The sequence below is a fragment of the Peromyscus maniculatus genome, chromosome 1 (genome assembly GCF_049852395.1).
Source record: "Peromyscus maniculatus bairdii isolate BWxNUB_F1_BW_parent chromosome 1, HU_Pman_BW_mat_3.1, whole genome shotgun sequence".
In the NCBI taxonomy this organism is placed as follows: domain Eukaryota; kingdom Metazoa; phylum Chordata; class Mammalia; order Rodentia; family Cricetidae; genus Peromyscus; species Peromyscus maniculatus.
This window is the reverse complement of record NC_134852.1, coordinates 206,410,226-206,436,080: the sequence shown is the minus strand read 5'-3', so window position 1 is coordinate 206,436,080 and position 25,855 is coordinate 206,410,226. Positions and strand designations below refer to the sequence as shown.

The following is a 25,855-nucleotide window of genomic DNA, read 5'->3' as shown; positions in this document are numbered from 1 at the left end:
TTAAAAATGGACCCAGATAAATGAAGCACACTGCTTCTGCTCATGCATTTATTTATGAAAACATATATGATCATATTCTGTTCACCTTATTCTGTTTATGAACCAAGGATGCTCAACAAGCTGCTCCGGTAAGCCAGTATCTGGTGACTGTGGTTCACTTACAGCTCACAGCTCTACTTCACACCCAGGTAGCAACCTGGCAAGTGGCCTTTCCCTAGTGTGATACTCGACTATGGTGGTCGTGGGGCTCAATGACACCAGAAATAAAAACAGAAGAGCTGGGACCCTCTTCATGCTTCTCAGAAAGAAACTGCTTTTACTCCATATTCTTCTCAGCTGGTATCATAAAATAATCACATAAAAATATCAACAAGTGTCACAATGAAATTGTAACATGTGTGCACAAGCATGCGCATGCGCACGCACACACATACCATATTGTCAATTTTGGCATGAAAGGACTTATCTATATACACTGGAATTTGCAATGCAGCTGGGCTAGCCTTAAATTCATGACCTTTCTGTTCTCCTCTCCCGATCCCACTAAGGGTAACCACTATACCTACTGGAAAGTCTTTCAACCACTTGCCCCCAGTAAATGCAAGCAGTTCAAAGGGTAGGTATGTACACCCCTGGAGGTACTGCTCATTGAGTCAGAAGGTATTTGAAGACCTAAGGTTAAACATGGTGTCTTCCAGAAGTCATATTTTTCTTTAAAAAAAATCTAGGAAGACATTATTTTATATACAAATAAGTAGACATAATACAAAATGCAATGAAAAAAGAAGTGGGGCCGGAGAGCTGGCTCGGGGGTTAAGGGAGTTGACAGTGCAAACTGCTCTTGCAGGACTAGAGCTCAATTCCCAGGACCCATGTCATGTTGCTCCAGCACCTTTAAGTTCAGCTTCCGAAGACCTAATGCTGTCTTCTGTCCTCCAAGAGCACCTGCATTCATGTGTACATACCCACACATAGAGATCGGGTACACTACTCTTGGGCATATACCCAAGGAGTGCTCAATCATACCACAAGGACACATGCTCAACTATGTTCATATCAGCACTATTTGTAACAGCAACTAAAGAATGGATAAAGAAAATGTGGTACATATACACAATGGAGTACTACTCAGCAGAGAAAAACAAACATCATGAGGTTTGCAGGCAAATGGATAGAATTAGAAAATATCATCCTGAGTGAGATAACCCAGACTCAGAAGGACAAACATGGTATTTAGTCACTCATAAGTAGATACTAGATGTAAAGCAAAGGATAACCAGACTGCAACCCACAGCTCCAGGGAGGCTAGCTAGTAAGGAGGACCCTAGGAAGGGCACATGGATCACCCAGTGATGGAGAAATAGATGAGATCTACATGAGCAAACTGGGGGTGAGAGGGGTTAATGGAGGGCAAGAGACAGGGGAATGAGAGCTTAGGGGAGCAGGAGGTTCAAGCTGGAATGGGAACAGAGCGAGAGAACAAAGAAAGAGATACCATGATAAATGAAGACATCATGGGAATAGGGAGAAACAGAGGGCTAGGGAGGTTCCCAGGAATCCACAAGGATGGCTCCACCATAGACTACTGGCAATGGTCTAGAGGGTGCCTGAGCTGACCTACTCTGGTGATTGGATGGCTGAATATCCTAACTGTCACCACAGAGCCCTCATTCAGTGACTGACGGAAGCAGATGCAGAGATCCACGGCCGGGTTCCAGGTGGAACTCTGGGAATCCAGTTGACAAGAGAGAGAGAGAGAGAGAGAGAGGGAGGGAGGGAGGGAGGGAGGGAGGGAGGGAGGGAGGGAGGGATCATATGAGCAAGAGATATTGAGACCGTGATTGGAAAAAGTAAAGAGACAGCTAGCCAAACTAGTGGAAACACATGAACCCAATAGCTGAGGAGCCCCCATTATACTGGACTAGGCCCTCTGGATAAGCGAGACAGTTGTTTAGCTTGAATTGTTTGTGGGGCCCCCAGACAGTGAGACCGGGATCTGTCCCTAGTGCATGAGCTGGCTTTTTGGAGCCTAGTGCCTGTGGTGAGATACTTTGTGCAGCCTTGGTGCAGGGAGGAGGGGCTTGGACCTGCCTCAGCTGAATGTACCAGGCCCTGCTGACTCCCATGGGAGACCTTGCCTTGGAGGGGGTGGAAATGGGAGATGGGTTTGGGGGGGAAGGCTGGGGGGTGGGAGGAGGGAGGACAGGGGAATCTGTGGTTGATATGTAAAATGAATAGAAAATCTCTTAATAAAAAAAAAATTCAAGCTGCTAAAGTGAAGTTTTGGACTTGAAAATGTCATTTTGGACCAATGTATTTGGAGACTATGTATCCCAAAGATCTGGAAAGTAGAAAAGAATGGACAGTGGAGCACAGTTAAGAAGATATGAGAAAGAGACCAGGTAAGAGTGTGGGTTGCGTGTGTGTGTGTGTGTGTGTGTGTGTGTGTGTGTGTAAAGGAAGTGATATCTGAGTACTGACAAACATATTCTTTTTCAAGAAAGAGTGCATGGAGGCTGCAATGTTACTTAGCCATTATATAATTCAGAGGTAAGAAGAACCTAAAGTGCCAGTGAGTCAAAAACAATGATCATCAAGAAGCAGGAAGCCCCACCTGCCATGCCGTGAGCTAGATACTATACAGATTTTTAAAGTTGCCAACAGTAATCTTTGCTCCTCTGAAGATGTAACTGTTCTCTCCTTCCCACATTCCCCATATTCACACCCTATATATCTAATCCACACCCAAACATGCTTTTATCCCTGTCCATTACCTGAACAGCCCTCATCGCCACTGTCCACATGGTGAATATCTAATATGATTTTGTTTTTTAAATCTTGCTATGTAAACCACAGTGACCTCTCTCAGTTCCTAGTCTCCTGAGTGTTGGGATTATAGGTGTGCCACCACACCCAGCCATCTGTTATAATTTTCAACTCACAGTCAAACTAATGTTTCCCTTGCGAGACTTTCCTTTACATATGACTTCAATAACTAATACTAGGTTTTTATATTAATTCCACTGTTTTTTAAGAGATGATTGTGTGTGTACGTTGCCTGCATGTATGTAAGTGCACCACCATGCCTGTGCAATGCCCACAGAGGCTGGAAGACGGCATCAGACTTCCTGGGTCTGGAGTTACAGACCATTATGATCCAGACCGTGTGGATGCTGGGAACCAAACTCCAGTCCTCTGTAAGAGCACCAAGTGCTCTTAACCACTAAGCCATCTTTCCAGCCCCAATCATATTATATTCTAGTTGAGATTAAATTTATACTTTTTATTATTTCAATTTTTCCAATATTAAACAGAATGAACACATAGAAAGGAGAAGAAATATAATTTCTAGGAAATGTACCTGGAATGCTCTATCTCACTAAAGTTGACCCAATAATCAATTCTAGAGTCTATAAACAGTATAATTAGATGTTAGGCCAGCATTTGTGAGATCTGCTTCTAAATGCCAGAACTCTAGACACCTGCGTTATTTCTGATGCAATTATAATCACCATACATGTTAAGATGTGATTTACCAAAGACATGAGAAACTGACAATCTTCAACCTAACTCCTGATTACAGTTGAGATCTCTTTTAATAAGCAGTAGAAAGCCGGGCGGTGGTGGCGCACGCCTTTAATCCCAGCACTCGGGAGGCAGAGGCAGGCGGATCTCTGTGAGTTCGAGGCCAGTCTGGTCTCCATAGCGAGTTCCAGGAAAGGCGCAAAGCTACACAGAGAAACCCTGTCTCGAAAAACCAAAAAAAAAAAAAAAAAAAAAAAAAAAAGCAGTAGAAGGTTTAAGAACAGGACTCATGACAGGGACTGGAGAAATGTTTAGCAGCTAAGAGAGCTTACTGCTCTATGAGAGGACCAGGAGCTCAGATCCCAGCATCTGCACTGGGTAGTTCATGCATGCCCTTAACTCCAGCTCCCAGGGATCCAATGCTCCCTTCTGATTACTGTGGGTGCCCACATTCACATCGCATTCGCATTCACATTCGCATTCGCATTCACTCCCTCCCTCTCCCCTCTCCCTCTCTCCCTCTCTCCCTCTCTCCCTCTCTCCCTCTCTCCCTCTCTCTCTCTCTCTCTCTCTCTCTCTCTCTCTCTCTCACACACACACACACACACACACACACACACACACACTTACTTTGAAAACAGCACCCATGAATAGAACGACCATCAAAGTACTGACAGTGATATAAGGCTAGCACAACAAAGCCAAATGAAATTTAGAAACTAAAGTCTGCTAAAGTCCATTTTGGGTCAATTTCACGTTTCTGACGTTATATTTTCTAGAAAGCAGAAAATTGGACTTAACTTTAAAATTTTAAGTTCAAGGGCTGGAGGGATGGCTCGGCTGTTAAGAGCACTTGTTGCTCTTGCGGAGGACACAGGGTTTATTTAGTTCCATGGGCATCGGGCATGCATGTGATGCAAAGACATACATGCAAGCGAAAGACTCATACACCAATGATGAAAAGAAACATATTTTTAAAAGAATTTTAAGTTCAAGTACTAGTAATAATTACAAGTATAATGGCAGAAAGGCAACCATGAAGAAAAACATAGAACACAAATAGCTCAGAAACCCAGGTATAAGAAAGAAGTCTAAAAGTTCATATTACATGATGCAAAGGAAGAAAACAATAATAAGACCCTGATAGCTTTAATCTTATCTTTATTTCTTATGTTTTACTTTGTTTGAGACAGGGTCTCTCTACATAGCACTGGCTTTCCTGGAACTCTCTCTGTAGACCAGGCTGGCCTCAAACTCAACAGATCCACCTGTCTCTGCCTCCTCCCGAGTGCTGACAGTAACAGCATGCACCACCACTCCCAGATGACATTAGCTTTACATGGAGTTTACAAGACTGGCAGGGAGAACACATAAATGATTATTTTTTTAATGTTCTGTATTCATCTCTAAAGAAAAATTAACTTAAAAAAAAAAACTGGGAATCTCATTACGTAGGCTGTCCTGGAACTCACCATCACCACCACCATCTCACAGCAGCTCAGTTTACAGACTTGAGCCATCATGCCTGGCTCAAGATTTCACTTTAGACAGCCTCCCTCATTTAAAAAAAAATCATTAAGATCTTGTTCTAGAAGCAAATGCTCTTCACTGGAACTCCAACAGGAGTCTCCGGAGCTGAGGACTTAAGGAACTGCTCACTCGTGTGCATTCTGTGCTAAAACTAGTTTCTAGGCATGCGGCCGCTCTCTACCTGTTTATAAGGATTTGGGGTTGTTGGGTTTTTTTTTTTCCCTTTTCTTTTTTTCTTTAAACAAAAACAAAAACTAGCTTCATCATTCATTCAGCATATTTCTTCAGTCACACAAGAACTTTCTGTATTCCAGGTTTCAAGGTCTGGGAAATAGGGCTACATCGCTGGAGAAAACAGTGGCAATTTGTTCTAAATACAAAATAGCTTATTTTCTTTTGGCAAGCCTCCAGGGTTTCGGTGGAGGGAAAGGATAGTGCTCTCTGGAGGGATCAAGCTCTGGACCTGGACTACTGTCAAAACTTAGCTGGGGAGGGGGAGGAGATTTTTTTTTTTAAATTATCTTTCACATCAGTTTGGAAACAGATTAAAGACTTCTGCCTTATTAACAGTTTTCTATTCTTCAGTCTTTTGTGGGTGTTCATCCCTTTTCTGGCAGCCCCCATTGGCTGATTTAATGGTACCAAGGGGCTGAGAAGTATTACTGTCCAGAGGAAAAAGCATTCTCTCACAGGGGCTGGGAAAGCAGTCTGCAATCACAACAGTAGCTACTTGTTAATTTTCTATCTGAAACACAGTGATGCCAATAGGACTGTACCCTGCCAGCAACCAAGGGGTAAAGGACATTTTTGAAACCAAAACAAACTTCCTACGTGCTGGCAAATCAGATGGCAGACACAGCGATAAGCTGCTGTGAGACACTGACTTATTTCCTCACACAAGACGCATACAAGAACTAAGTCTCATCTGCACAGGTTCACATCTAACTCTCACACTGCCACTCCAGTCCGGAGGCAGGCACGACCGTTTTACTGTAATCAAATGACCGTGCAGAATGACAGAGAAGTCAAGTTCTGTTACAGAACTCAGTAAAATAGTGACCTTACATGCTCAGACAACCTGGAAGGCTGCTTTATAACTAACTGTTCAGAAGCTAGCAATGGCAACAGAAGCCTGTGTCCTTTAAAACGGCCCCACTTCTCAGATGTGTTAGTTTAACAGCTCATTCTGAGGGGGTGTATACATGTAGGAGGAAAGACAAGATTTATTAAATGAACAAGAGCAAGTCTAAGAATTAATGCATCCTGAAAACGTGGATGCATTAATTCTTAGACTTGCCCTGAGGAAGAGAAGCCTGAGATGGAGAGCTGAGTGGCTAACAATGGGAATCGTGCTCACTCTCAGCAGATGGCAAATGGTTTGACACTGCTGGACACCCGCCAGTTCAGTCAAGCTAGCTAGGGATTATTTTTAAAGTCCCATTTTATCGTAATTTTCCCCAAATCAGAATGTTGTGGTTTTGTTTGGGGAAGAGGAGGGGTGATGAAATTTGGGGCAGGAAAAGGACAACACAGAACAAATGCTGGCCAATGTGTTTTGCTTCACAAACTTAACTGGCCATTTAGAACCTCTGGGAAAATAAAATTCACAGAATGTAAGATATGCCACAGCCCTGCTAATGGCATAGAACCGATATGTTGATATATTGTCTTATTTCTAAATTACGTAACTGTCTGAGTTTTGTCTTCCATGACCCTATGTCGTGTGTGTGTGTGTGTGTGTGTGTGTGTGTGTGTGTGTGTGTGTCCTGACCACAAAGAGCCCAAATGAAAAACAGTTTCTGAATTTCTTTTGGAGTTAGCCTAGCATAGCAGAGCCTCGCCTGGTGCCAATCTGGAGCACCCCTTTGGTTAAGTTTTCCAGTGTTGTATCAGGGACGGACCAAAAAACCCTTCTAAAGCAAATAGAATGGAATATGCCTTAAGAAGAGTATTTTTAAAACTGCTATTTCTAAAAAAGATTTATTTATTTACTCATTCATTCCATATACAGTGTTCTGCCTGCGTGTTTGCCTACAGGCCAGAAGAGGGCACCAGATCTCATTACGGATGGTTGTGAGCCACCATGTGGTTGCTGGGAATTGAACTCACAACCTCTGGAAGAGCAGCCTTCCCTTAACCACTGAGCCATCTCTCCAGCCCTAAAAACTGTATTTTTAAAAGCTTTTTCTGAAAAGAGGAAGGTGTTCACTGAACTAATGATTCCCTAAAAGATTCAAGGCAAAGAAGCTGGTTTAAAGCATTCTGTCATAACCCTGCATTCTGACCTGCTTCTATTTTTCATATGTCTGAATCTTATTTTGACTCTTCTGGAAAAGCTCAGGGAGCATAAGAATGAGAGAGGGAAGGGAACTCTAGTATTAATCTTGTGTTACTCCATTCTTAGCTCAATGTTGTTAATTTTCCACACACAGTTTCCTTTATGAGTACTATTTTCCTTGGTTTTATTTACTTTTAGTTGACAAATAATAACTGTACACTTTGATTACATCAATAATTCTGGAGAACAACTTAGAAAAATTCATGTAATTCCACGGATCTGAGAAAAAAGGAAAAGCCAAGTGGCAGGGAAGTTGCTCCACTTTCCCGTTACCGGTGAAATGCTCACTTCAGCAGAGCAGATGAGACGGTAACCTGGTCTACACATACCACTACAACAAGAAAGGAAAACTATTGTTCCCACGAAAGAAGCCAACAGGCTTTGGAGACTGTTTGTCAAGACTGTCTGTATTTCCTTTCAAATAATGCAGGATCAAAGTCCTGAAACAGCATTCGGGGTTACCAACAGCTCTTATTTTCAAAAGATACGTACAGGATCCTTTGATATGGTAAAAGATAATACTCAATATTTATTTAATTTTTCTTTAAAAAACACCAGAATTTAACATTGCAAGCTAAGAAAACTACGTTCCTCCTCATATGACTCAACATACAGCAATAAAAAAATGCTTTCAAGAGATTTATAGGAACACAGCATCCAACCGCTCTAGGAAGAGCCTTCTCCTTTACAAGTCACTCGGCTCTACCTGACCTGCACTATGTTTGACAGTCAAGGTGGAATTTCTAATTGAAAAAGAAACTTACTTGGAAGTGACTGAAGTTTTTTTTTAGTTTTGCAAAATACAAGCTGTTCTACAAAGGAATAGTTGTGGGGGCTGGAGAGATGGCTCAGCAGTTAAGAGCACTGGCTGCTCTTTCAGAAGTCTTGAGTTCAATTCCCAGCAACCACATGGTGGCTCACAACCATCTATAAAGGAGTAACTGTGAACTGTGCTAGACTAAAATGAGCCAAAGAGTTTAAAGACATAGACATTATCATCCTACTCACAGCAATGATCCAATTGCTCAAGAGTCTGGCACTTTTCGGTGGCACCAATGGATGGGACTGCTCAGAAAGGCTTCTACCTGGCCATGACCCAAACATCACATATACCTGTCCATCTTCTTATAAAGCCCAAAAACATTGTTTAAAAATGGATTTAAATGTTTTTATTTGTGGTAATAAGACCCTTTATAGTTAACATACATTATATTAAGTAGGACTGTCCTTTAAAAAAAATCTGAAATTTCTCCTTTAGGTTTTAAAGTTTTCTGAATTTAGTCATGGTTTTGGTGAGGAAATCTATGTGTACTTTTACAATTTATGGATTACTCACATATTCTAATGTAGTCTTTGCATTTCTAGATTAGGAAATCTTTCTTGTGTAGTTTTGGGATCTTTTAAATGAGCCAGACTTGCTCTGACTACTCCTGGATCAAAGTACTGAAAAGCAGAGCATTCTGTGGTGTGTGTACGCGCGTGCGCGTGAACCTCTCTATGTGAATGTGTGTGTGTGTGTGTGTGTGTGTGTCTGTGTCTGTGTCTGTGTTTGAGTCTCTCTATGTGAATGTGTGTGTGTTTCTGATGTTACATCTCATGCCAACATCAGTTCTTAGGCAAACTCCTTAAGAGAGAAGTTTGGACATGTTTTTAAGTTACAAATCCCTATCATGTAGGGCTTGCAGATTCAAATGAATATCTTCACCACTAGTCTGACACAGAACGGTCCTCAGGAGACTCTAGGGGCTGAGGCAAGTCCCCATTATACGTGTTTACCCTCTTCCTTGGTTCTCCAGCATCTCTTAAATATCATTCTGTTTCGGAGTAGTGCTGTAAATGTTAATTTTATTCTAGTAAGTCCCAAGAACTAAAATCTTCAAGTGGAGTGTAGCAATCTCAAGTTTTTGTTTATTTTCACAAGATATTTGGGCCTTCACCAACGTTCCCACCACAAAAACAAGGAGAACTCTTCACAGGAAAACTGCAACTATTAAAAATGACACTGCAACCACCTGCAAAGGAAAATTAGTTCCTCCAAGGGAATCTTGCTAGAGATTCAGACCACACTTAAGGACAGGCCCCATGCCCGGCACCAGACGGCCAACACAAAGCAAACTCAATGGTATTTTTTGAGATTTTCTTTTTACCTCATAATATTCTGTCTGGGTTTGTTTGTTTGTCTGTTTTAAACTTACTGTCTTTTGCCTATATATCACGGTCTTTTGATTTTTGCCTTTTGATGGGTCTCTTCTATGTTTTGATAGGTTTTGCTTGTACGTTGCTTTTGCGTTGAGTTTGTGTGTGCGTGTGTGTGTGTGCACGTGTGTGCGCGTGTGTGCACGTGTGTGCGCACATGTGTGTGTGTGCGCGCACATGTGTGTGTGTGTGCTGCAGTTCTGTGCTGTTTCTTTTGTTTTATCCTTGTTTGTCTTTTTTATTTGCTTGCCTGTTTTCTTAACAGAAAGAGAAAGAAGGCATGGAGTTGGGAGGGTGGGGAAGATCTGAGAGGAGATGAGGGAGGAGAAACCATGACCAGAATAATTTTATTTTCAATTACAAAATGACACTGTATAAACTTAGTGTGATGACAGCATCTTTAATTCCAGTACTTGGGGGGCAGGAGAGAGAGCTCAGTGGTTAAGAGCACTGGCTGTTCTTCTAGAGGACCTAGGTTCAATTCCCAGCACACACACAGCAGCTCACAACTGTCTATAACTCCAGTTCCAGGGGATCCGGCATCCTCACACAGACATACATGCAGGCCAAACACTGATGCTCATAAAATAAAGATAAGTAAAGTATAATCCCAGCACTTGGAAAGCTGAGGCCTGAAGATGTCAAGTTCAAGGCCACTGTTGGCTACACAGTGGTACTCTGTCTCAGAAAACCAGAAGACTGTATTTAGCTGACCCAGACACAGCAGGAAGCAACTGTAAACTAAAGGGATAAAAGGCTGCACCGCTCTGAAAATACTCAGGCGCCTGTCTATGTTACCCATGCTGGATGGTTTGACTTCACCTCAGCGCAAGTGGCAAACTACACTTGAATTCAAACAAACCTACTGGACACACAGGCCAGTTCTGGCAAACTAGTGGAATACCATGCAGATCACAGAAGTAAGTATGCATGACCAGGCTGTTCACAGCAGCTTTAGTTCACAATAGCCCCCCACAATGAGTTTACCGTAACTCCCATCTGCCACACACACAACTCAGCACTTAATTACACTCTCTAAAAGGGCTCTGTAATAATATCTTTGTCTTCTACCTAGTTAGGTTATAATCAAGAGTAGGACCCAGGACTTCTCGTTTTATTCTCTCTCTAGTAACTGGCCGAGTCCAATGCCTAATAAGTGCTTGTCGGTTGATTTGTAATTACCCTGAGGAGTCTGTCGGTGCCAGGAACTAAACCACTTCAAATGAACTCCTATTCCACCAGAGATTTCAAATCAGAAAACACAACCCTGAGGTTAATGGTATACAGGAGTCACTAGCACAGACATCTGACAACTACCTGTTATTAGTCATCATAGATGAAGTGTTCAAAGGAGGTTCAAAACAAACCCAAGAAGTCTGAGAAAAACCTTAAACCTGCAGTTTTAGTATTTCCTACTGACTGCACCTGTCAATGTGAAGGCAGGAATTGGGTGCAGAGACCAAACTGTATTTACTGGGAACAGAAAAGTTCTGTTTTCCTGCTTCCCATTGCTGGCCTGTAGTGACATCCAACCTCTCTGTAATCAACGATTCCAAGCTCTCAAGAGTCCTGAGAAAGCCTGGATAGTGAAGCTCCACTTCACAAGAAATATGGGTTCATTTTGCAAAGTGAAATTCAGACATGTTTGCAATCCAGATTTCCCAAATTTAAATTAAAAAATCCTAGACAGAAGTAAAATAGAGATCTTTATACCATTTCCACAAGTTTCTTCAATAAAAAGCCGTCCTCTGAAAAACAGTATTTTAGAACTGAAGTGCTAAGCGGCTCTCTTCTCAAGTTAATGTTTAAAAACATTTCTATTTCACCAGAATGTTATGAAATGAAATACTGACATGTGTGTTTACGTGCACACGTGTGTACTGGTGCACATGCCTGTGCATGTGTGGAGGCCATGGGAAGGTATCAGGTGTTCTCCTCTATCATTTTCCACCTTATTCCTTTGATGACCCGAGTCTGACCTCCATAATCCACGGCAGAAGGAGGGAACTAACTCCTGAAAGTTGTTCTCCACACATCCACCATGGCATGCATACACACACACACACACACACACACACACACACACACACACACACATAACAAAAATGTTAAACACCAGGGTGTCTGGGAGATGGCTTGGTTTACATGCCCGCTGCTCAAGCACAAGGCACTGAATTCAGGTCTGCAGAACCCATGTTAAGAGTTGGGCATGGTGGCAGATGCCTGTAACTCCAGCCTTGCTTGAAGAAGTGGGCAGAGACAAATGGATACCTGAAGCTCATTGGCACGTGTATGCATATGTGTGTACACACACACACACACACACACACACACACACACACACACACACGCACACACGGGTTAAGAGCTCTTGCTGTACAACCATGGAGATCTGAGTTTAGTTCTCAGCAAGTGCTTTTCACTGCTGAACCACCTGGTCATCTACTTCACTGACAACTTTTAAACAAAAGGAATTTCATTATTTTACTGTGGTAAACTCTAAGACCAATTACAACTGATTTTGTTCCCTTTTTTTCTGTGTTGTGTGGAGTGCACACGTGCCATGCATGTGGAGGTCAGAGACAACCCGTGGGTCCTGGGGATTGAACTCAGGTTGTCAGGCTTGCAGACACGTGCCTTTACCTGCACAGCTATCTTCCCAGTGTCCAGTTAAAATCTGTAAAATGATAGGTAAATGCCAATTCATTTAAAAAAATATTCTAATTGTGTGTGTGTGTGTGTGTGTGTGTGTGTGTATGACAATGTGCACGTGAGTGCTGGTGCCCAGAGAGACCAAAAGCACATGATCCCTCTAAAGCTGGAGTCTCAGGCAATTTTCAGTCACCTGATTTGTGTGCTTTAAACAGAACCCAGATCCTCTGGAAGAGTCTTAACCACTGAGCCATACTAATTCATCTTAAACAAATTAATCTATCAATTTTTAAATGAGCCAAACACTTAACTGCTGTTAGGCTAAATAATGGCTTTAAAGCCAACCTATGCTATATAATTGGACTTGATTCAAAAAAAATAAAATAATGTGAACAGATGTGTATGTGTGGTTTTTTTTTTCAGAGCAAAAAAGATGAGTCTTGGTTTTTATGCCATTTATAGTAAAAGTCAAATTAGAACTGAGTACTTGGTCAGCTCTACAATTGAAACATGAAATGTACCACGGCATCTGTAAAGCCATCCCACTCAAGAGGCACTGTCCCATGATACGTCCGCTTTAGCAGAGGTCCCATTATGAAGCACAGTCACCACACATCTCCTAAGTGGGTCATATTACCTAGAATACCCTATGGGGACACACTGTTCTCTCTGAAGCAGGAGCAGAGAACAAAACTATTTTTTTAGAAGGGGAAGATGTTTGCAGGGTTGCAAATATCTCACTTTGTGTCTTCCTAAAATATTTTCTATCTTGAAGAGCAGGATTCATGAAGAGGAGGAGCAAGAAAAGGAAGAAAGGAGGAGGCACAGCTAAATCTGACTTGACATTTAACTTTTTCTCTTCATCTAACAAGAGATGTAACCTGCTATGGAAAGTTATTGATTCACTGGGTACCTGTCAGTCAAGGCACCTGAAAACTGAGTGCAAGGTACCGTGTTGTCAGAGAGAGCCTGTGCTCCCGCGGGGTGTGTCCAGTCTGGAAGGGATACATGTGCTCTCCACAAGATGAAGTGGCGCAGGTTACTCGTCAAAGAAGCAAGCCAGAAGGCGACTTTCAGGAGGGCGGAGGCCGCCATGTGCAGCCAGGAAAGGCTTCCTGAAAAACACGTATTTCACACACGCCTGGAAGGTGGCATGAGTAAGCTCTAGCTTGGGGACTAGGAAGCTAGGTTTCCACCCTAGCTTGTCCTTCTCCAGCTTGGTGGGGCGGGTAGTCAAGAGGGACTTAGGCTCTGAGGTCTAGTCTCAGCCGGCCGGTTTCCTAACACCCCTTTTAGCTTGATAATCTAGGGAGATGTATGGATAGGTTTACTACTGATGCCTTTTAAAAACCACACACACACACACACACACACACACACACACACACACACACACACACACACACAGGTTCACAACTAAGGTAGCCTTGCTACGAGGACTCCAACCAAAAACAAAGCCTGCATGGTATCCCCCATTAACAGGAGTGCCGCTGGACAAGTGTCCTTTTCAGTCATGCGCCTTCCTCAATACACAATACATAATTTAAATACACAAACACGTCATTTTGCTTTGTGAGGCAAACATGACAAGAACTAGAGAAATCCACTTTCACTCTGCTTTAAATACTATTAGTCGAGGCACTACTCAAAGTTCTGTAATAAAACAAGTGTTCACTTTTCCAGAATGTTTGCTGTGTGTAAGTGTACAGTCTTTTTTTTTTTAACAAATGTCACATAAGAACCTATAGCTAAAACCAGTTAAGAAATGCTTTTCCCACCGAGGGATCCTGAACAGTCAGATGATGAAGGCAGATCAAAACAATCACTTGGTTGAAATGTCCAGATCCACGGGCTCTAGAAATAAAATTCTAATTTAGCAGCATGCACAAAGAGAGCCAGTGCCAAAAGAAAAATCAAATTTATCTAAATGTCCTTGGGGACACGATAGTGTCCAGAAGAAAACTTACTCATTATCAAACATTTGTAATAAACAGAACACATCAAAAATTCTAACATGCCTTTCATCTCAGCACTTGGGAGGCAGAGGCAAATGGATCTCTGTGAGCTCCAGCCGAGCCAGGGGTACAGAGTGAGACCATCTCTAAAAGACAAAAATAAAAAAAAAAAAATTTAAAAAATTAAGAGAAAAGTTAAAATCATTTCTGGGATTTTTATACTTTTAATATACATATGCAGATTTTCTTCATAAAAATACTTAGCCATTTGCAGCCGGGCGGTGGTGGCGCACGCCTTTGATCCCAGCACTTGAGAGGCAGAGGCAGGAGGATCTTTGTGAGTTCGAGGCCAGCCTGGTCTACAGAGTGAGTTCCAGGACAGGCTCCAAAGCTACAGAAAAGAAACCCTGTCTTGAAAAACCAAAAACCAAAATTTAGCCATCTGCAAACAGAATAAAAAATGAGTAAGATCTTGCAGAGTATAAACTTTATCAGGGACATTGGTTCCTTTTATCTATAACTGGTCCTTATTTGTGGAGTACATAACACATACCACAGTGCACAAAAAGAGGCACCAAGCATCTAAAAAAAAAGTGACACATTTTCAGCCAGGTAAAAATCCCTTAAAATGTTCCCACCTATAAATTTAGATCATATAATCTGTTTACATTTTAATACTTCATTAAGTTCTCCATTTCCCTCTATGAAATTATTACTCCTGCTGAGATCTCAAGAGTCTTTTCTATATTCCTCAGTTTTCATTAATAACTATATTTTGATATATTGACTAGGTAGACAGAGTACGCCTGTATGTTTGAACCCGGGGCCTCACACATGACAGATAAGAATTCCACCACTGAGGAGATGACACAAGAACTCCACCATGACTAAGAACGAGGGAAGCGTCACAACAGAAGAAATAGCAAGCACCAAAGTCCTAAGACAGAAGCAAGGGCAGTGCTTCTGTGGGGTGGGGGTGGACCACAGGAGATGAGGACTCTCCTCTGGGACAGAGTAGTGGGACTCGCAGGCCACGGGTTTTACATCATTTAATTAGGAAGCATGTGAAGGACTGCACACAGAGAAATGTCATGGTCTACACTATACTCAGGAAAATTGCACTTACTGCTCTGGGAAGGAAAAGACTAGCAGCAGTTAACAACACTCTCCTTTTAGTGCTTTTCACCCTGTCCTCTGCTGTCCCCAGACCTCTGAGTGCTGGCTCTGATGTCCTTTACTTCACGGACCACTTCAAAAGCATGCCGGGCGGTGGTGGCGCACGCCTTTAATCCCAGCACTCGGGAGGCAGAGCCAGGCGGATCTCTGTGAGTTCGAGGCCAGCCTGGGCTACCAAGTGAGTCCCAGGAAAGGCGCAAAACTACACAGAGAAACCCTGTCTCGAAAAACCAAAAAAAAAAAAAAAAAAAAAAAAACAAAAGCACCCAAACTAGTCTCCCATCTTCTATAGCTACATTTTATTTCATCATTTAGTCCTAACTGGTCTCATGTACCCAAGGCTCGCCTAAAATTGGCTACGTAGTAGGGGCTGGCTTCCAAGTCCTGATCCTTCTGCCTCTACCTTCCAAGTGCAGGGATTTTAAGCACATATCACCAGCTGGTAGGGCCCCTCCTCCGCCAATGCTCCAATCATGCCTTCATCTTTCCTACAAAACCTCAAGTCTTCTTGGTTGGGTGATTATTTCAGTGGCACACTTACCTAACCTGGGGTCCTGGGGTCCAATTCCCAATACTACAAAAACAAACAAAGGCCTCAAATATCACTGCCAACAAAATGAAGTACAAATACCATTCCACAGTCCAATCGCAAACTACCTTTCTGGTCTTAGCGGCCATCGCTAATGTGACAGACTCTGCTCTTCCCCCACTTAATGTGGTCTTTTCCTTTCTGGACGTAACTCTCATTGTGTACATGAGAGAGTGTGGGTACATGTGCCACGGTGTGCATGGGAAGGTCAGAGGTTGTGCTGGGAGACAAAGTTCTGTCCTTCCACAGTGGGATTCTGGACTTGAGGACACGCTGTCAGATTTGTGCCTGGGAGGCACTGGTAGCCACTGAGCCATCGCACGGGCCCGTGGACACAATTTTCTGTGCCAGTGTCCTGCTTCTGTAGATCTGCTCACACTGACCATTTTCCTAAGGCCTCACAGATCAGCACACATTCCTCTTGGTGACCCAGCAGTCTCTCTTACTATACCATACAGCATTTTAACATCATGACCGAGTTTAAACAGGTTTTACAATTCTACATTTATTTAAGGAAATGTAACTAGAGTTTCTACTATATTTTCTCTTCACAGTGACTCACTAAATCACACACTACTAATGGGTTTCAGTTTTCATTTTGAACACACCGTTAGTGTTCCTTTCCAGACATTAACAGGTCACTAAACTAGATCTTGTCATTAGAAAATAAACCTGTGAATACCAAACCATGATGATTTTAACCTTAAGGATATAGGATAAAGCTTGAATCATATCTTCATTTTATGTATCACAATGCCAAGTATTTGTTAATTATCACTAAAGAAAAAGATTAATAATAAACATAGCCATCATATTTATGATTAGACAGGATCATGGTCAGGATTGTTTTATGCTCATATCCATCTTGTTTCAAATTATTGTGATAGCCAGTTTTCAAAGACACTATGACCCACAGTTTTTGTTTTCCTATCTTCTGGAATCATAGAAGAGCACTGTGTGATGGGGAGCACAGTAGGCACTCCGTGGTGATATTCTGTTGTACTCTAATAAAGCTTTCCTGAAGATCAGAGAATGAACAAGCCACTGGATTAAACATAGAGGCCAGGCAGTGGTGGCACACACCTTTAATCCCAGTACTTGAGATCTCATGCCTTTGCTGCCTGTATTTGGGAAGCACACATGCCTTTAATCCCAGCACTGGGAAGTGATATAGCTGGGTGGAGAAAGGCATATAAGGCGTGAGGAGGCAGGAACTAGAGCTGAAGCTTTTTAAGCTGAGGACTCGGGAATTCAGTCAGAGGCTTTGTGGAGATAGGAGCTCGCCTTCCATTCGGCCTGAGGATTCGGTAGTGGTGAGAAGTTTCTCTAGTGTCTTATTCCTTTGTCTCTCTGATCTTTCAGTGTTTACCCCAGTATCTGGCTTCGAGATTTTCATTAAAAGGTCCATTAGGATTTGTGCAACATAAACCATAAAAACCATAAATTTTTACACCATCTTTCTCTCAGGAGGATGTGAGTGTCTTTATGTATGGAGGACACCTATTGCCATCCACTGGACTTAATTCTCTTTATCACAGACATTCCCCCTCTGCCTAGCAAGCATCTTCTTAGTCCAGTGTCCTCATTGGCCCCTCCCAGCTTCGCCAAAGCGGTAACAAGGGTGAGCCTTGTGTCTCAGTCGAAGGCGGCTACTAAGGTTGAATGGCCTCCCCTGCAGTCAGCACTCAGGTTCTTGACCATTCAAGTCCTGCTAAAGTTGTTGACTCTGTTGAAAACATCACCAGTAATTTGAATTAAGAAAATGAAAACCAGTGAAGTGGCATCCAAATCTGCACTCAACAGTCTCTTCTCTGCCAGAGGACCAAACTCCTAGGATAAGCCAACGGACAAAGTAAACCCTAATACCTGGCTCTCGGAGACTCGTTAGGTTTACCGTGAGCTAATTCACACAGGTTCCCGAGGAACAGAGCCACCGACTGTGCACTTGCTGGACCTGTCAGGGCCTGTGTGGAGACGACACAACAGGGATACTCCACAAGTAACGAGCTCTGCACCAGCTCAGGTTGCCCAACACGGTGCTAAGAGGAAACCAGCTCCAGAGACCTCCCGAAAAGTGTTTGAGACTACCGAAAGCTCCATAGTGAGTGAGTTATAGGCATCTGGGTAATGATAGGTTTAAACAAAGTACTATGGGTGTCCCTGGCCCCAAGTCTCCAGGAGCACGAACCTCAACATTTGTTAGCTATTATCTCTTCACGGCCAGAACCCAAGCTTCGGCAAACTCGGGGTTTTAAGAGAACCATCGGACACTTCTCTACTGTTCATTAACACTGCACACCACATACTGGTGCTCTCACTGCATTTGCCCCAGTTAAAAAAACACCAACTCCAAGAGCTTTATGTCAAGAGTTTAGCATGAACTAAGAAGAAAACTTTTTTTCTGACATAAATATAATATATATAAAGTGGCAAAATTTCAAGAATACAAATTACTCCAAGAATACCTTTTCAGGATGAACACACACTGAACTGCTGCTTGGATACTGAGTTACTTTCCTCACTGAGAGCATGTTCTAAGGCCGATGACAAGTAAAGCCAGAATTAACTTACCTCAAAAGATTCAAAACCCAGGCTGACCATAATTTTAAATTAACAGTGTAAATAAGAGCTGTACTTTGGAAATAACAAATATTAAATAATACTTGGTAGGGGCTAAAAATATATAAGAATATGGGCTGAGCTTTTACATGTTCCTGTGCTGCCTTGCTGTGTCTTGCTGGTAGCTTTCCAGAAATAGGGCATAAGTTATTAAATTTGATTTTTCTTTTAGCATTGGTCCTCTTATACACGCTGCTAAATGACAATTTTCTTTTTTTTTTCTTCTTTGTTGTTTGTTTGTTTTGTTTTGTTTTGTTTTTCTGAGACAGGATTTCTCTGTGTAGCTTTGGAGCCTTTCCTGGAACTCACTCCATAGCCCAGGCTGGCCTCGAACTCATAGAGATCTGCCTGCCTCTGCCTCCTGAGTGCTGGGATTAAAGGCGTGAGTCAGCACTGCCCAGCTGACAACTGTATTTCTAATGATAAGAATCCTTTGAGAACATGTCTTGGAAAGGTTACTGTATTACCTCACAGTGGCCCCCCGGGAATGGGGGAAGAGAATAAAGCAAGCAGATAAACAACAGCATGAAAGGGGAAAAATAATCAGAGAAAAAAGAAATGAAGGCTGTCTGTCAGCATTTGCGCGACCACGGAGCATACCCCAAATAAGGTCCTAGCAGGAGACTTCTGCAAAGCCATACCCGAGTCACAGCAGGACACTGGTTAAATAACTCACAGGGTATAGCAAAGCAATACCACAACGGACAAACACCATCTTCACATTTTTATGCTGTGATTAAGTCAGAGATGACATGCATTAATAAATAAAATTTACTCAAGACTTTGAAAGTTCTCACCCATATAGTTACTAAAGACTCTCTTTACTCACGTTAAAAACTTTTTGCCAGGTTTCTAATGGATGCCTACTGAGTGAGAATCATATCCATATGGATTAAATCATTACAAAATCCACTGGTTTATCAGTATTTAACCCATGTGGCCCACAATATATTCTAATTTTCTTATTGTTTTGTTGTTTTTGTATTATTTTGTGTTTGAGTGTTTTCCCTGAATATATGTATGTGCACCATGTGTGTGCCTGGTATCTATGGAGGTCAGAATAGGGCTTCAGATTCCCTGAAACTGGAGTAATGTGTGGTTGTGGATGCTGGGAACTGAACCTGGGCCCTCTTTTAACTGCTAAGCCATCTCTCCAATCCCATTTTGTTTTTGAGACAGGATCTCGCTTTGAAACAGGTCAGGCTGGTTTTGAATTTATTACATAGCCTACATTAACCTTGAACTCAAGATCTTCCTATGCCTCAGATTCTCAAACGCTGGGATTTTCAGATGTGTGCCACCATGCCTGGCACTCTGTGCTCTAAGTTTTTGTTTTCTTTGATTGCAGTGCTACCGAAGGAACCCGGGCCTCATGCATGCCACCGTCTTTATGCTCACACCGGACCGACCTCGCAGTCTTCTGAGTAGTCAATGCTCACTCACTGTCTTATGAAGAGCCTTCCCAAATGATCTTGTAGTAAGTACCTTCTGTTTCTCCATCACCCACAAAACTTGAGTTCCTTAAGGACAAAAATGGCCTAAACCATTCTTCTATTTTCTACGCAAACTACTCAGTGTGTCTCGCAATGAGGTGTTATAGTTCATGATTGATAAACATTTATTGAATGAATAAGAAAACAAATAAGTAAACTGCAGATTCAATGCACTATTTACTTAATCCAGAAACCTGATCCTTTAGCAAGACCATGTTTTACTCCATGAACCTATCAGTCAATCTGTTCTCTAAGACAGAAAAGAAGCCATCTCATAAACTCAAATTCAAGTGAGCTTAGTAACATGTTTACCTCATATATCATTTCTTCCAGAAAATACAATATATCAAAATCAATAATCTATGCATCTTAAAAATAACAACTATATATACACTATCAATCACTTTAATTTCCAGGTAAAACAGTAAGTTTGCTTTCAAACAGATGAAAGCTGCACCTCATCACTGACTCACCGGTTCTTTTCCAACTCATTGTGTGTAGATCTAAAAGGAGAAAAAAAGAGAGAGCATTAGCCAGGCTTGTTAATAACTTCATCATATCACAACCAGTGAATTCAATGTACAGACTTGTACAGCTCGATCCATCTGACTTGAGTCATTATACTTGCCTCAAATGACTGTTACAAGGGCTAACAAATCTATATAAAAAAGCAAAATACAATGAGCTAGTTAGCAAGTATCAGAATTACCTTATACTAGTTCCCTTAAATAAGTATGCTACTATTGTAATAATCCAGAATTTAAAATATGACTTTGATAAAGGAGAACTTAAGTTTTTATTATGAGAACTAAAACTGATCATTTTACATTGCGTGAGTGCCTGTGTGTTTCAGGCAGTCCTGGAAGCCTCCAATTCACAGTGTAACTAGGAACCTCCCAAATGCTGGGATTACAAGCATGTACCATCCCACCTGGTTTTATGTGGCGCGGAGACCAAACCCACAATCTCACGCATGCTAGGCAAGCACTCTCCAGATGATCTTCAACCCCCATGTATCATTTTACATACCCCTGTTAATGTTAAATGCTTTCAAAATATTACATTACTGACAGCTTTAATTTTATCCCCCCCTCCCCTATGGATATTTAATGCTAGATCCATAAATCTTAACAAATTGAGTATTTTTGTGAGCCTCTCAATTTGTGAGAATCTACTTACTACTGTCTTGAGTTCAACAGTCAGAGGACTGAGTTACTGTCTATCTACCTTTTGCTTTACTGGCAATTTCATGAAGTTCCACATGATTAAAAAGACTGACAGTCATTTCAAAGAGATTATCTTAATAAAAGCACTTCTCTCTCAAAAAAAAAAAAAAGTAAGAAGAATCTCAGGATATCTCAGGGGTTCAAGAGTTCAGCTAAATGAGCAGGAAATACATGGACAGTTCGGGCAGAAGAAACTAGAAAAGCACACAACTTGTAACTCAACAACTCAGCACTTAAAGCTCAGTAAGTTACAACGAAACCTCTACCACTCTGTGTTTATTCAAAGCTTTTTTTGTTTGCGTGAAATGCTCAAGCAGAAGAGTTAAAAAGGAAATTGACATATGTAATTATTTACCATTATTAATGCTATACATGTGTGCACGTGTGGGCACACGAGCCCTGGCACACATGGAAGCCAGAGAATAACTTGTGGAGTAGGCTTTCTCTGTCCACCTTAATGTGGGTTCCAGAGACCAAACTCAGGAGACCACGCTTCCACAGCGAAAGCCATCTCAGCAATCCCCTAAGGCGCACTTTAGAAATTTAACTTTTGGTGAGACTTCCTGTGCCCTTTTGGCAAGGGAAGTTTGGGTTTAGTTGCCTTCCTCTAAAACATAAAACTGAGAGCAAGCAGAATAAGAGACAATCTCTCTATAAAATTCCATAGTATACCATCAACAGCAATGTTATATTTGTGGAAGAGTAGATGCCAGTTTACCATAAACTTATTCTAAACTATTTGGCAATCCCACTGGTGGCCATAAACGCAAAGGATAATACATTCAATGATAACCAATGGTGGAATTCCAGTACTACATTGAGCCTATTATAAAAAGCTAGGACCAAAGGAGCAGGATCGGACCCACTGCTGTGAACAAAATTAAAACAGCAGGGCCCTTCTGCCTCTCCTGAACAGACTTATTATTTGTCTTATTAAAAGGAAAAAAAAAAAAACAAAATGCTAAGAATCTGAACCTTCTCACTAAAGTAGGAAATCCATGACACATCTCGTTATACCACCACAGAATTTAACATGATTCTAAATAAGAAGAAACAAACGATCACAAACCCACTAATATTTCCACACTGCCTTGCTCTTCCTTGTTTACTCCTGTTTTGTTTGGCTTTTACATATAATATTAAGACAGCAAATACTAAATGCTTTCAGCGTTCAACACTGACTTAGAATACAGCGAATGAAAGGGTTTCTGGCTGGTAAATTCACACATGTGTGGGAGTCATTGCAACTAAAGGTAAAATAAGTTCACAAAGAAAGATACACACTGTCACGGGAGTTTAAAGACAGCGGGTTTACTTCCATAGGGGGCTACTGAGAAAATCTGGGGGAAGGTAGCATTTGACGTGGGGCTTAAATGATGAGTATATCTGGTATCAGTAAAGCATGGAGCCTACTTAGAGGGATTATTTACAGTATTACAGGAACAGGAAACAAGCCACGTGGAGAAGTGCAGAGACACCAGGGACCCACACTGTACAGGAGTCACACGGACACACAGGGTCAGACGACAACAAACCTTGCACTCAGTACTAACTCTGTCACTTAAACTAGCTGTGTGACCTTGGGGAGGATTAGTTAACCTGGTTCAGTTCTGTAAAACTCAAATATCATCACGCCTTAGCTAGGTTGTAGGGAGAACTAGAGGGGGAAAAAAACAAACATGCAAAAGCATTTGGAACTTAGTAAGTTTTCAGGAAATATTAGCTCCTTATTGTTTTGAGGCATGGTCTCACTATGAAGCCCAGCCTGGCCTGAAACTCCTGATCTGCCTGCCTCAGCCTCCCAGATGCTACAACTACAGGTTGTACCACTCTGTCTTGGTAATTTTTAAAAAACATTTTATGTGTATGAGTGTTTTGCCTGCATGTATGTGTGTGTACCACCTATGTGCCTGGTGCCCTCAGAGACCAGAAAACGGCATTAGGTCCCCAGGAACTAAGGTTACAGACAGTTGTGAGCCACCACATGGGTGCTGGAACTTGAGCCCTGGTGCTCTGGAAAAACAGCCAACACACTGAACCACTGAATCATCTGTCCAGCCCCAGTAATTTATTTTTTCACAAAACTAAAAATATATTACTCTAAACAAGACAAACTGACAAGTGTTCAGTGACCCATGAAGTCTGCCTGGAAATAAACAATCCTAACAAAGAAAAGAGAAACAGAAAGACACTTGGTTATTTAGCCAACTATGCGGATGATACAAGGTTCAGCAGTATGAGACAGAGAAAGATGCCTGGTTATATATACACACAGAAAACAGTAGCTCAGATGATGATAGTAATAACTGAATAAATTAATCTACTCCATATGAACACACTCCCAAACAACCCTGGTGCTTCTCTGACAACCTATGTGTCCAGCCAAGCCCTTACGATGTGTCACGAGACATTCAATTCCAAGCTCTCCACAAGGTTCAGCTGTTCGCCTGGTTAGCTGATGTCCTCCTTCAAATAAAATTCAACTCTGAGAGCAAACACCAGTGAACTCCTCCTTTCAGACGCCTCTCCTCTGCTTAATCAACTTCGGTGGATGGAAAAGCATCTTCAGTTTCACACTGAATCATAGGTAATCTTTATTAGTAACATCACTTTAAGAGAGACACTCTGTGTAGCCCATATCTGAACAGGCACCATTATCTCAAGTAGATCCCTGTGTTCTCTCTGACTACACTCTAACACACAAACTCTTCAGTATTTAGGGTGCAGTGTGGTGCAGTCACAGGACAGATGAGAGAAATGAACCTACATAAAACGGTCACGTTCGACTCCAGAGTATCACTGCCAAGAAAGGAAAACAAAGTCTCCGTTACCAGAGCAAAGGAGACAGATGCTGGTTCACTAATGAACCAACCTTCAATTAGTTCACATTTTGTTTCATTTGCTTTCCAAACCTTGAAGTACTCCCATGCAATGAACTCCTTCAAGTTGCTCCCATGCAATGAGGTAAATATTATCTATGAAGTCAAATAAGTATCTTCTAACTCATAACTTACAGTCTATAACCCATATATATATATATATATATATATATTTTTTTTTTTTTCCAGAAAATTGGAGACCTGCAGCTGTAGTATGGTGAAGCGGTCTCTGAAGTTACATCCAAAAAGGGTTGACAAGGAAAATTACAGGGATCAGTGGAGCAAAACTTCAAAGTATACTTATTATTACTATTTACTGTTTTTTTAATGTACTACACCCAGTTTTTACTTTTTTTAGAGTATTTTTCTTCATGTTTCCACTAAAGATATATCTAATTTCTTAGAGAAGGTAGTAAAAGACATTAAAGATGACAAATTTTGAATTTTGTAAATTTGGAGGGGGGGTCTCATGTTTTCCTTAATAACAAAATCCACAACCAGCACAGCAATTAACTGTGTGATCACCCCTGTCCTGGCCCACCCATTGGCTGGTGGACATGCCAACTGCTCACTGTGTGATTGCCCCTGTCCTGGCCCACCCACTGGCTGGTGGACATGCCAACTGCTCACTGTGTGATCGCCCCTGTCCTGGCCCACCCACTGGCTGGTGGACATGCCAACTGCTCACTGTGTGATTGCCCCTGTCCTGGCCCACCCATTGGCTGGTGGACATGCCAACTGCTCACTGTGTGATCGCCCCTGTCCTGGCCCACCCACTGGCTGGTGGACATGCCAACTGCTCACTGTGTGATTGCCCCTGTCCTGGTCCACTCACTGGCTGGTGGACATGCCAACTGCTCACTGTGTGATCGCCCCTGTCCTGGCCCACCCATTGGCTGGTGGACATGCCAACTGCTCACTGTGTGATCGCCCCTGTCCTGGCCCACCCATTGGCTGGTGGACATGCCAACTGCTCACTGTGTGATCGCCCCTGTCCTGGCCCACCCACTGGCTGGTGGACATGCCAACTGCTCACTGTGTGATTGCCCCTGTCCTGGCCCACTCACTGGCTGGTGGACATGCCAACTGCTCACTGTGTGATCACCCCTGTCCTGGCCCACCCATTGGCTGGTGGACATGCCAACTGCTCACTGTGTGATCACCCCTGTCCTGGTCCACTCACTGGCTGGTGGACATGCCAACTGCTCACAGCTCTTTGGTGACTCTGAATGACATGCTAGGGCCATTCTGAGTGAAGAGATCTTCATCTTCAAGGACTATGCTTCCTTCTTCTTACACTTTATCATTAAGTTTTACCATTGTGAAAATGGCCAACAATATGCGACACATACTGGTATTTAGTAGACAAATGTTTTCTTGAAACATTAAAAGAAACAAGTTAATGTGATGATTTATATTGACTGTCAACTTGATAGACCTAGAATCACCTTGAAGATAAATCCCCAGGTGTAGCTGAAGTTTTCCTGGTCCCACCCGGCTCCTGCGGTCCCTCATTCCTGCAGCTGCTCAGACCCAAATAAACACACAGAGGCTTAATATTATTTATAAATGCTTGGCCATTAGCTCAGGCTAACTATTGACTAGCTCTTACACTTAAATTCAGGCACGTCTATGACTAGGTTATTCAGATGGGCCAACACATCCTAAATATGGTAC

General features: G+C 42.1%; 1 protein-coding gene across 3 annotated transcripts in view; it reads right to left on the bottom strand.

Moving 5' to 3' along the window:
* Positions 1-25,855, bottom strand: part of Mxi1 (MAX interactor 1, dimerization protein) — a 75,426-nt gene that overhangs the window by 9,585 nt on the left and 39,986 nt on the right. For all 3 annotated transcript variants that reach the window (XM_006992310.4, XM_006992311.4, XM_042265187.2), the window contains exon 3: positions 20,547-20,576. In XM_006992310.4, the coding sequence (XP_006992372.1) occupies positions 20,547-20,576 (30 nt within the window). The remainder of the gene's footprint in view (positions 1-20,546; positions 20,577-25,855) is intronic.